The sequence below is a fragment of the Patagioenas fasciata genome, chromosome 7 (genome assembly GCF_037038585.1).
Source record: "Patagioenas fasciata isolate bPatFas1 chromosome 7, bPatFas1.hap1, whole genome shotgun sequence".
In the NCBI taxonomy this organism is placed as follows: domain Eukaryota; kingdom Metazoa; phylum Chordata; class Aves; order Columbiformes; family Columbidae; genus Patagioenas; species Patagioenas fasciata.
The window spans coordinates 40791993-40804900 of NC_092526.1; the positions used below are offsets into that span (position 1 = coordinate 40791993).

General features: G+C 43.9%; 2 protein-coding genes across 9 annotated transcripts in view; one reads left to right on the forward strand and one right to left on the reverse strand.

The window, feature by feature from the left end:
* The first annotated feature begins 542 nt into the window (after positions 1-542).
* KCTD18 (potassium channel tetramerization domain containing 18) lies at positions 543-4880 on the forward strand. The gene is given in 9 exon segments (XM_065841217.1): positions 543-635; positions 1117-1174; positions 1177-1233; positions 2020-2033; positions 2035-2161; positions 2164-2225; positions 2460-2653; positions 3125-3224; positions 4839-4880. Coding segments are annotated over 9 exon segments (747 nt in total).
* A 380-nt stretch (positions 4881-5260) lies between these two features.
* The window catches only part of SPATS2L (spermatogenesis associated serine rich 2 like), a 58944-nt gene continuing 51296 nt past the window's right edge, over positions 5261-12908 (reverse strand). For all 8 annotated transcript variants that reach the window (XM_065841273.2, XM_065841272.2, XM_065841269.2 and 5 more), the window contains 4 exons: positions 11989-12098; positions 11415-11517; positions 7816-8036; positions 5261-6666 (listed from right to left, as the gene is read on the reverse strand). In XM_065841273.2, coding sequence (XP_065697345.1) covers positions 6271-6666; positions 7816-8036; positions 11415-11517; positions 11989-12098 — 830 coding nt within the window. In that variant the 3' untranslated portion in view covers positions 5261-6270. The remainder of the gene's footprint in view (positions 6667-7815; positions 8037-11414; positions 11518-11988; positions 12099-12908) is intronic.

Here is a 12908-nt window from a genome sequence, read left to right on the forward strand (position 1 = left end):
AGTAAATGGAAGCACAAATACACAGAGGATGAGTGTGTAAACCCGGCTTCCGTTGGGAACTAGTAAAAACCACACCAAAACACAAAGTGCCTGTGTTCGTTTCCCAAGGACACGCAGCTCAAAAGGCAGTTTGCTTGTGCAGGCTGATAATGCTGCATGCTTCTATACCAAGGAAGTAACCATACCTCAAACAGTTAAACCTGAGCTCCAAAGCTTACCTATGGCGTTGGTATTTTGCGTAGACATAACCAAGTTAACTTGCTAAGGTAAATACAGAGAAACTATTTAAATACAATAAGGGCACGTTCCTTGCATGCGCAGTGTATAGTTAAATAACTGGCTTTTTACTGGACTTCAGACAGGAATTAAAATATATTGTTAACCTTTGGGATTTAGTTCTCTCTTACTATATTTTCTAAACATCTAATTATCTTGTAACTTGAGACAGTTTGCACAAATTTAGAGTTTGACCCTGTTAACTTCTGCACACCCCTACTGGTTCTTTGGCAGCTGTATTCATAGGTGTAGGCTCTTACCGTAGGATGGCGGCGGCTGGAGTATTTTCTGCTGCTGTCGTGCCAATTTTTGCTGCCCAGACACTCCCCGCCCACGCAGGGAGCTCCAGGCAGACACAGGTGAAGGGCATTTGTTGGCAATGTGGCACTAGTGCCGCCGCAGCTTCAGCGTGACTCGCAGCCCTAGTTAAAAAGCAGGTTTTAAAGAAGCCACTTGGTTATTAGTACAAAATTACTGCATTTTTAGTGCTGTGAACTATGCCCAGAGCAAGATTTCCCAGAACATCCTTCCAGTGCTTTCTTCGCATGTACTGACTGTATAATGCTGCTCACCTGTTTGTCCCAAAAGAGTCACCTCTGGATTTCCTAGCAAAGTAAAACACCATAGGTTTTTACAGTAAAAGAATATTTGACTATTTGCACTAACACGTCTCCAGCACTGTTTTCAAAGCAGATTTCCAGTATCGCATAACAAACGTGCAAGAGCTGAGCTAACGCTTAGGTCTCATATAGAATATTCTCAGCCTTAACTGGCATTAGATTTCTTTTTGTTTGTATGTTTCAGGTTTGAATGGCTTGTGATGAACACCCTCATCTGCAGACGCAATGGCAGAGATGCCCAGGGTGTCCATCCAGGCACGAGTCCTTGTGCCGCTTTAATGTCCAGTGCTGGCTTCTGTGTGCAGTGGGCGCTTTCCTCTCAAAGTGGCTGAATCAGGTGAGTATGTTCAAACTGTAAATATGACATTCTGATCAGGGAGCCCTGTGGCAAATGCACGCTTTTATACATATTTCTGCATTTTATAGTGTATATCTTTTCCCAATTTGCTGAGCATTGGTTGAGTTCTTCAGCTCCAGGACATAGAACAATTATGTGTGTGTGACTTTACACCTACAAGTAATTCACCTGAATTGCACAGACCACCCATGTTTGCAAACATCCGTGTTTGTACAGCGCTTGGCCCTGCCTCAGCTCAGGCCAAACCATGGCTTGGCAATCTACTTCTTCACTATCAATATCAAAATAGATAAAATTGAAGTTGGCAGAGTATTTGGCATTTAACTTGGATCCTTCTTATGAATCCCTGTATTCTCTGTCATTATATAAGATTTAGATCTCATCTTCGCTTCGGAATACTTCATTACTCAGGAAAGATTGCATTTTTCACCACCATGGCTTGATATGAAAGCTTGAATAAAACTACTCATGGCTCACATGTCACACTTGTGACTTGAAAATCCTGCCAAAGCATGTCCATTTTAAAGACCTGATGGATGGAGAATAGTAATGCTTCGTTGTACCCTTTTGACTGTTTAAAATATCTGAAACATTCAACATTTTTCTGGGCAGGACTTTGCTACCGTCTCCATGTTGCTGTGAACAGCCCGTTGTGTGCAGCTGTTTGGTCCAGTTCTGCAGTGGTCCCTGAGCCCAGCAGCCAAAGGACAGAAAAAGAAACAAAAAATCCCTGTAAAACCACAGCAATATTCTTTCTGTTTCCAGGAGCATGTCTAATTGGATCGAGATGGAGGTCTGTTTAAAGATCTTTTGGATTATCTGCATGGAGAAGCTTGGATTCCTGAAGATGAACAAATTCAAATTGCGTTGTAGGAGGAAGCAGATTATTTTGGCATCCCTTGTCCATACCTGACTGTTCGGCTATTCAAATGGAGACGTGTTCTTTAAGGTCAAATAGAGAGCTTAAGAAGGTCTTGACATTTCTTCCATTTTAAAAGAAGTGCTCTCTAATCCGCATCATTCTTTAGCATCAGATACTAAAATTACAGTATACGCAAGTTCGCACTTTTTAATCACCACGTTATATCAGCAGTAAATCCAGAGCTGATAACGCATAATAGAAGAATGAAAGATGAAAGCTTATTCAACTAAAAATATTGCATTGTTATTCATGTTGTGTATGTTGTGGTTTCTATTTTTTTCAGGCTTTGTTAGATTTCTGCGACTCTCATGATTCAGTTTGTAGCAAGCCCACAGTTTGGTTCCTGCGCTACCTCAACACGTCTGGAGCGAGCTATGGAAGTAAAATTATTGGGGTGTGTGCCACAAGAGCTGATGGGACTGGTGCAATTAGTAAAGAGCTAAGAACAAAAATTCACAGTAAAAGCATTTACAAAAGGTAAGATGACTGTCAAACACAGGAAAACATTATGAAGTGAGAATGAACACTCACAAATTATAATAATAGCTAAATATGTTTATTCCAAGAGTATCTGGACACTAGTGTCAGGTATCTGTCCTCCTACTGTGTTTTCCCTTTGAATAAATGATTGGGATTTACAAGTATCGGCTTTAGACCATCAGTTCTGTCATTATTCTCTTACTAACACCTGTTCTTTCCCAAATACCCATGTTTTAGCAGCAGGTGTTCCCGGGCACACTGATCATAGGAGGGTGGCTATTTAGGACCTCTTAGACAAATGAAAATGAAATTTAAGTAACATTTTCCTTTCCGTGTTACAAAAAATTTATTATTAAGTCCTTCTACTTAGGATTTGGTTAAAAGAATGATCCATGTCACCAGCGTTACATTTTTAAGGACTTAGCTAGAGCTAGCACATAACTGTTACCTTTAAAACAACATTTCTAGAGAAGCTGGAAATAACGTCCAATACCTCTGGAGCTATTATTCAGTGGCTGAGTTGAAAAAGATGATGGATGCTTTCAAGGCCTGGGAAGGGAGAGGCAGAGTATTAATTTTGTTCTTTTACTTCAGTATGACTATTTTACAGAAAAAACCACAGCCGGCTTAAAATAAAGCAGAAACCCTGCACCATTTTTTCATATAAATATAATTTCAGGCCCTTTTCAAAGCTGCTGCTTTCCTATACATCTATATCTATATACCCACAGACTTTTCACTCACGCTGGTCTCTGGTTCAACACGCATGAATGTTTCAGCGCGGTTTGTTCCAGCAGTTTGCTGCACCAGCTGCACCATCTCGCATTTCTGTCCGTGTCTGTTGTCCCCTCCCGTGGTGACGGCCGCACTGAGCCAGGGCCCCTGTGTCCTGGGGAGCCCCTGCTGCAGTCACCAGGATACAAATGTGAGGATTTATACGATTTTGACACGGCCCAGTCACTATTTGGGGAAGAAGCCTCACAACATGAACTGCCATCCCTGAGCTCCCCTGGCACAACAGGCTCCAAGAAACTGCTACAAGCTCTAAGATCAATGTTTGCCTTCCAGAATTATTAGTTTCTCTTTCACGGTGATGTTTTCAAACATGTTAAGTGATGATTTTTTAACCCTTTTTTTCCAAACATACCTAAATAATTTAAACTTTCCCAACAACTCATCTGTTACCTTCTCTTTTTACTTTTCCAACTGTGTATTTGGTCCTTTATTTTGCTGAGTTCTCCCCTTACTCTAAGTTTAATCTTACACAGAAGATAAACAGCTCCAACACACCTGGGTGTGTTTCCACTTCCAAAATACTCTATAAAGTGCAGTGGGAATTACGTGTGTGTGTGATGCAAACAGCTGGACTTGCACTTCCAACCAGCCTTGCTGGCCCTAAAGTCCAGCCTTGTCCTGCCCGTAACTCCCGCGCTGAGCCCTGTACAAACCGCTGGCATTCAAGGGAGAATCACACATCACCAGCTCTGTAATTAGACAAATAGAATTTTGGGTTTGTTCTGCTGGAGACGGGCCCGAGAGCATCCACTTACTTATGAGTGTTGTGAGCAGCAGCTGCTCGGCCACCACTCACCCAACACCTTTCAATGATCTGCAGAAGCCTGCTCAGGAGGAAGCTGACTTAGGGAGTGAAAGAACTTCCAATTATCCTCTCAAGGGGAGAAGCTATCAGGAAGGAATAAAAGTCAGCAAAAGGTTAGATTTTCTTTCTTTTTAGGAGGGGTTACAAAAAGAAAATGGAAGTAAGTTTCACAGCTTATGTAAGGACAATATAATAAGATTCCTGTGTAATATCTGCATGGAAATGATCTTACAGTGAGGGTACAGGCCACACTGCATGGCAGGGGATGAATTCTGAAAAGCTGCCTATCTGGTGGGTGTGTACAACACAAATTCTGAAGTTTTGGTTCCATTTACTCAAGACATTCAGCTTAGGAGCATGATAGTTAATTACTCAGACAGCAGCAGTGCTTGCAATGGCAAGAAAGCCAGGGGTTACCTATTCATGTTTATTTTGCTTTCACCACTCCTCCAGATGAAGATGAGCTATTTGCCTTTTAGGCAAATTATTTGTTTTACTGATACTCACACATGGAAGACTATAGAGGTATCGAGAGAAATCAAAAGCACCCATAAGAAACGCACCTGACTCTACACTTTGCAGTGGTTTTTCAAGGGCCACCAGAAGTCCAGCGGTCAGCACTAAGGGAGCGTGCCGCTGGCAACAGGAGCAACGGCAAAAAACCCCAAAGAAGATGCTCAAGTGTCCTGCTCTGAGCGACCTCAGCAGAAAATAAACCCTTTGAATGCCCTCCTGATGCTGCCCCTTGGGCAGCTGTTCACCTGACGGCAGGTCTGATGCTTTCCTACGTGAAATAACTCCCATTAAAAGCCTGTTGAGCACGGAGGTGGCTCTCGCAGGAAGGTTCTGATCCGCGCACTCGTGGCATTACAGTCCAGCTCAACCCAAAAGCTCAGTCCAGTCCAGGCTCGGCTGAACGCTCCCCGCTGATACCAGCTGAATTAAGCAAATCCAATTTAATAAGATCACAAAGCTCAGGTACTGCAAAGCAGCAAACACCAGAATATTTTAGAAATAAGATTTTAATTTTTTGGGAGAAACAGGTTTTCTGAAATACAGAATCAGAACACTAAGACTAAATGAAATTTGAACTTTCATAGAAAACTTGGAAGGACGTAGTATCTGCTCAAATATGTACCTCCACATTCGGCTGCATGTTGCTGTGACAGATTTATTAGTCATAGCTCTTGCTATGGACAGATGGTTCCTACAGCAAAAATATAGAAAAATAATTTGGATTCAAGTCTCGAACACATGCAACTTCTCATATGCAAAAAAATAAATCCAGCTAGTGATAGAAAAGTGGCTGATCGGGATGGAGAAGAGGGCTGTGCATCTGAATAGCCATGACTATGTACATTCCGAACTTAAGAAATGAGCATATCTCCTCAGTCTCATAAAAATAGTTTGTCAATGAAAAATACCAATATGTAATACATTTAATACAATTTATACTTGGATTTAAAGATCTCAGATTATGGAATGATAAGCTAAAATCAAATGTACTGCTTTTTCAAATGTTCCTGTATATAACAATACTTTCTGTGTACACAGTGTGCATGCATTTATGTGTATACACGCACAGAAAGAAAGAGGTGTATAGAGATTTGCAGGATTATCAGATTCCATTGCAGACCACAGCATGCAGGCTTCCTGCGGTCCTTCTACCACAGGCTGCTCTACAAACCAATAATGTTGGCGGTATAATCACATATCTACAGCAGGTCTTTTGCTATGATGATTTAATTATATTTTTTTCTCAATCTAGATTTCATTTTTCTAAGAAGTAAACGCTGCTTTGGTGAGATTCTAGACTGCCATGACAAAATAGCTGTGAATGTATTGGGGAAGGCCTTCAAATTATGAATTTTGATACTTAGTAAGGAATAAAATCACCACGTTTTAAGCAGCAACAGATTTAAAACAACTATGTTCTGACTTATTTTCTTCGCCAGCAAGCACCCAGAGCAAGAAACTCAAACCGAAGAGGTCGGATTTCTCTGTGCGTGGTGTTTCAAGCCACCAGAGTGAGGGCTGGCACAGCGAGGACGGTGGCGTCGGCCGGCACGTCCACGCCGGCGGGCCCCAGGTGGCAGGGCAGCACCCTGTCCACGCCACCCACAGGCCGCGGCTTGGCCCCCTCGCCCCCAGGCTGCTTGCGCCGTGGCTTCTCCCAATGCACCGGCTGCTCTGAGGTCCTTGCGGCTGTGGACTGCTCCTGGCTCTTCGCAGCTCCTTTGTTTTTAGATCGGAAGCTGTTGTGCTGCTGTCTTCTGTGCTCAGCCCTGGAGCCGCTCCTGGTGTGGTTTTGATCCGCCTCGTTGCTGGCACCTTGTGACTTCACAGATCCGTTTGGCCGGGTGGTTTGGTGCTGGGGGTTGAATCTTCGTCTCTGGTTAGAAGGCCCATTCTACCCAAAAAGAAATTAGGGAACTGTCAGGTCATCTGAATCCTTCCGACAGGACATGAAAGCCAGAAATCAGAATTAACAAGAATTACAGAATAAAATTTTCAGTGTAACTAGGAGAGGGAAAACACTACACAGTTTTGGTTGTTGCCAGAGTTCTCGATAACACTTAAAAACAAAACTGGGAGAACATGCTACATCTGAGAAGCCTGAACATATAGATGGCGAGTCACCACTGATGGCAGCTGGAAATCTGTTGTGATTTGAGAGAATACAGAAAGGGGATGAAAGAGCAGACATCTCAACAGCAGCAGTTAAGAAGCACTGATGAACCTGATACCGACCAATCGCTTCCAAAACACCTTTCCTAATAAAGTATTGTGTAAATACTACAGTAAGACTGCGGGGAAGAACAGAAATTCACATATAACTTGAAGAATCCCCACAGTGGGAGAGATGCCCCTTGTGACACCTTTGACCCTCAGTGGGAAGTGGCTGAATTGCTTCATTTGCACGACTGCCGGGGCAGCTGATTCCATACGTGCACTGACATCTCGTAATGCTCCTATATTTCCCTCCAGGCACCTACTTCCTACTTGAGCCCCAAATTCCTCCCGGGACAAAAGCCAGACTAACTTCAGCTGCAACTTTACCTCAGCACAACAGTACAAGGACATTCTAAGGTGCTCTTAGAAGGAAATATCTACCAGGAATACAGTACCCCACTGTAAGCTGCATTATACAGCTGCTGAAATAATATGCTGGCAGGATTCCACTTTCAAAGTCCATTTAAAAAAATCACACTTCCGCTGCACATCAACTGATCATTTGTCAGGATCAGGAATAAATGTTTCTCCATCATAGCATGTAGGGCAATTAGCTCTTATGGGGGTTTTTCCTTTTCCAGCCTATTAACTGGCACTAGTCACTTCTGAACACCAGATAGTGGTCTTTGCTGGTACAGCATTTCTGGTACTTCCATCTTCTGTGTTCACACTGCCCTGAGAGTGTAGCTGGAAAATATATAGTTGCGTATTTTCAAAAATCATTAAATATATAGACTGAAAACCACTATTTGATTTTGTATTAACAACTTGCAACGCTGCATGTTTTTCTGAAAAAATGCGGTGCAGTTCATCAGTGGTTTCTTACCTGCTTATTTGTCGGGATTCCTTGGGAAGAAGATTCTGTAGGACTGGAAGAAGGATGACTTTGTACTTTAGCGCTGGCTGGTTTATTATCAGAGTTCTTGGCGTTACTAGAGGACTTGCGGCTGTGTGTGTTTTGCTTGCCAGTCGTTGCACGCGAGGTCATTGAAGACAGCACCGAACTACATGGTGTTCTTGAGGAATAGTTGTTCTTTGGGTGAGAAACTATAAAGAAAGTATTCTGTGTTATCAGTTAAACGACCAATATCTAAACACAAGGCTGTGTTGTTACTCTGCTCACAGTTAGTTTTGGTAGCATGGTTCTGGATAATGAAGTAAGCTGGATAACTAGCGTCAGAAAAGGCAGAAGGATAGGGAGGAAGGAGCGATGTTTGCTGCCTGTATATGTACCAGCTACAACGCAGGTAAGAGTCACGAAAGCTTCCTTAGTATGTCTAAATATTTTTTTTAAGAAGAATTAAGAAGGAGTCTAACACCTCTTGCTCATAGTTCTCTAATGAGACGATTAACAAAGGTTCTTCTGTACCGTGGACATCCAGAAACATCAAAACTGAATGCACAGCGCTAATCCACCTCACGGAGGTCATGGCAGCCCACACCACGAGGAACCAGCGCTGCTCATCTCAGTACAGTCCTGCTCCCTGTTTCTCAGTGTTCTGTGACTGCATGGTGTCCTGGTTTTGTTAAAAACAAGTTTCTCTTTTAGTGAATTTGCCTGTCAGCTAAAGCTTCATATCAGCTGCATTTTCCTGGAGAACCAGATCCATGTTTTGGTAAACACAGCAATGGAACGTGAAGTTATTGATAAGGACAGATTCACATCTCGCAAGAGGTGCAACAAGAAACAGGTGATCAAGGAACTGACCAACTGAGTATAACATCCCATTCACGTGATACTTCATGTAAAAGTGGGAGATCACGAGGATCTCGTCCCTTTTTCCTTATGGCCGACATTAGGAGAGGACCTTGCAAGTCGTCCCTGTGAACTGAGGCCAGTGACAGACTGAATCCAGCTCTGGTTGGCTGCAGAGTCCAGTCCAGGACTTCAGGTGCCAGCTCTGCAGTTGCTGGGACTTTCAAGATTGGTTTTGTATATTTTGTATTATTTTCTCTATTCTTATCAGTAGCATTAGCAAAACATTTTTTTCCAACTCTCTTCTCTCTGTCCTTCTGTCCCTCCCGATCGCCTGTCCTGAGTGGGAAGCGGGGAGAGGGAGGGACTGAAGGGGGAAGAGGGTGTTAACAATACATCTGCCACGGTTTTATTGTCAGCCCGCAGTCAAACCCCTCGACACCGAGTTTCTTAACCACTTCCACATCTGGATGCCAAGTGCACCAAGCAAATCCTTGATTCCTCGCTCTCTCCGTTTCCGCAAACTCTCCCAGCTGCCTGCGTCTGCGCGATGGCCCCCGCGCAGTCTCCAAGAGGACTCTCAGCCTACTGAACTCAAGTTCTTGATCTAAATTTGCTGTTCTGACTTTTCCAGTTACGGAGTTTTCCTGTTTCCCTCTGATACAGATGACAAAGAGGCTCACTTCAGTGAGACACATGCTGTTTTATCTAAGAGGTACTTCTCTTTCTCCACTTTCAGTACAAAGAAAGATGTGGAATAATTTTAGCAACTAAACATCATCTGTTAGGTTTTTTGAGGCTCTTATTCACCTACACCCTCATCAACTACTTCTCTCACTAGGTGTCCTCTTCAGAAAAAACAACGCTATGATCTGCACAACGAACGGAATTTTCTGTCCAAAGCAGAGGGAGGCCAGTTGTTCTACCACTCCCTCATCTAAAACAGACTGCTGCACATGGAAGCCCATATAAAAATGCAGGGACTTGTCATAAAAATGTATTTTTAACAAAAAAGATATACAAGGAAGGGGTACAACCCACCATCAGGCATTCTGGATATATGTCACTCCAATTTTTTTGCTTCTCCCTGTTGTTCCTTATGTCTCCTGTCCTCTCATGCCACAACTCCTTTGCAGGAGCTCTGTGGGTTCGGTTATTGCTTTTGCTAAAGCCCTCAACAGAGGCTGCTCTTAGCCAGAGGCCTGGCCTAACCTCTGCTGGAGGCACGTTTGCAGCTCCTAGCAGGACACGGGCCTCACGCGAGATGCTCCAGACAGACACATCTTTTGCGCTGAAGAGCTCTTAGCAAAGACATCCCAACAGCATGAGGTGCTCATCTGCGGTCGCTGTGGGGACGGCAGCGCTCTTCAGGCAGTCCCTGTAAGGTGCTTCCCTGCCTTCTGACTTCGGCGACCTCATTTCAACAGCTCTGCGGCAACTGCGCCCAAGGAATGCTTTACTGAAATGAGGTGTAAATAATTAACTTGAAGAATTAACTGCAGCTGGAAGTTATTTAGGAAAGTAGTTTTATGAGTTTATAAAAAACCCCAGCCTACAGTTGTATCAATAGCAGCTGTGGTTGTGCCAGCTGGGGTAATCTTTACAGAGTTTTCAGTCTGTTAAGCTCAGGGCAGGAGGGAGGGTCTGTGAGGGGACTCTGAACAACCAGGTGTGTTACTGGGAAGCTTGTGCTTTGCTTTGAAACATCCTGGGTTGGCTTCAATGAGAGACAGGACGAGGGGTCAGATGGATCTCCAAGGTGTTCTGCAAAAGCAATTCTTACGGTCTAATGAATTAAAGCGGTTGCTCCTCAAAGGAGTCAGTTCTGTAGCTGTGCAGTCAAAGATCACTATGGCACACTCTGTGATTTTTTTCTTTTTCTATTTCCAGTAACTCCTTGAAAACATTAATTTTCTTCCTGAAACTGTTTTCCTTCCACCAAGTTCAGTATTGTGTTAACAGTTTTTCTCCTGAGTGATGGTACTGACAGGGTATCATGGGACAGGGTAACATGTGGGGCAAAGCATTACAGCGTTTACCTTTTAGGGTGAGGGGAAAAAGCACAATAGATGAGAAATAGGCTATCTCGTATTTTTCAACAGGGACATGATGCTTGGAGCAGAAAATGAACCCGATTTTCCAAGCAGAAGGGCAGATGGTTTGAAAACAGAAACATTTGGGACTACCTTTAGCTCCTGATAAAGGCAGCGAATCCTGCTCTAAAGTGGGGAGTTACCTCCTAGCATGAGAGATCTGGTGTCAGAACATCACACTCACACAGAGAAGCTTCTCTACAGGACCCTGCGTTAGCAGGGGTGTTGGACCAGGTGATCTCCAGAGGTCCCTTCAACCCCGACCAGTCTGTGATTCACTAGTTACACATAAATCACTGAATGTGAGTGTTCCCCCGAGCTGACTTTCAATTCCACTTGGAAACCCCATCTAGATGGAAAACTCCAATGGATCTGAGTAATCCCCAGAAGTCTCTGACAACGAGGGCCCTGTGCACGTGCAGCCGCACCGTGTAGCACACGTACACCGAGCTGAGCGTGCCGTGTACTGTAAAGCTGACTTGTGTGTGTCCAGCAAGCCCACCGCATCCAGGCCCCACATTCACGTCACACACACGCTGGCAGCACGCATGCTGTCACTTCTGCCGGCGTTTCCCAAACAGGTGCGTGGAGCGCTGTGTTCTGAGAACCGCGGTGTGAGGAATCACCAGCACTTACTTTCTCCACAGAGCTGGATTTGGGTTTTCAGCTGTTCTGTGTCACAGGAAAATCGGGCAGACCTGCCCAGCTCTTCGTCGTATTTCCGTTCACTCACAAAGTGCTGCAAAAACACAGACAAGTTAACGGTAATTTACATTCAGAGAAAAAGGCTATATGGGTGGTACAGAAACCAAGCAATACTTCAGCTCGCTTTCAGTCTCAGCAAACTCTTGACCCTGCCCTGTACACAGTGTCTCTCTGCAGAACCAAGTGTTTTCCCACCCTTACCAAATCAACACCTCACCGCCCAGTGACAGGTGGATGACTCCCACGCTTGGGAAGCAGGTCATTTCCTCGGAATATATGTGTTTGATGGCTGAACCTGAAGCTATCAGGTTTACTTGTTAATTTGGTCTGATTAATTATAGACAAGCAGCAAAACACTGTGCAAAAACTATGAGGAGATATCCTGCATGTCTCTGATAGCGCCTGTCCATGCTGTAACGGTTTGAGAGGGCACACGTTCCCTGCGACAGCTCTTCCTTGGCATTTACACAGAGCTAAAATACCCAGGCAGAAGCGATCGCCTGACCTTGATTTCAGCCCTGAGCTCCGAGAGCTGCGCCTCAGCCATCTGACTGGCCAGGTCCGTCAGCCTCTTCAGCTCCTCTGCTTTCTTCTGCCGAGCCGTCAGGATCTCCACTGCCAAATACCGACAAGCAATCGTTAGCACTAGGAAGGGAAAGTGCTCTGCAGTTTGTTACTCTTTGGGCATTAACAACTGCGCATCGCATGTGAGACAAACACATATCTCAGACCCCCAACTCCAACTCGACATCCAATACGCTGCTTGCACACGTTAGGTCAATCAGCATATTTCACTGGACTGCTCGATGTCGGAGCGGTCTGGAAATGGGACAGCTGTCGGAAAATGAAAGTTAAACCAATCCTTCCACATTTACACAAATAGGGGCAAAGAGACATTGCTTTGAGTTTTCCAGTGCCTCAGTTTTAAACACAACACCAGGGAGCCTTCCATGGAGACATGGAAAGAAGCATTACATTGAGTCAACAACCTGTTTCTGAAGACAAGCTGTATTTTATTTGCACAGGGACAATTAAGTTCCCTGAAAAAAAATCTGTTCATTTACGTTAAAATTACCAGCACTGCGATTTTGCTTTCAAGTTCAGCATATCCATAGTTGCCATTTCTACAGCAAAGCAGCATTACAATGGTCAACAATCTCTATGAGAAAATATTAAATACTCACTACTGCCCATCTTGTGTGTTTTATGTAACAGAGGGGTGAATAGTTATGTTCTTACAGGAAAAGCTTAACCACGAACCACAAAGCAACAGTCCACTTACATGCAGGATAGTCTGACATTACAATTTGGGTAGAAAATTATGTCTATGCAAACTCTATTACCTACATGGTGACTCAACGTGAAAGCAATAACTCATTAATTGGCTGGTAGTATCAGCAGTTATGGCAGAGAGGAAAGACAGTA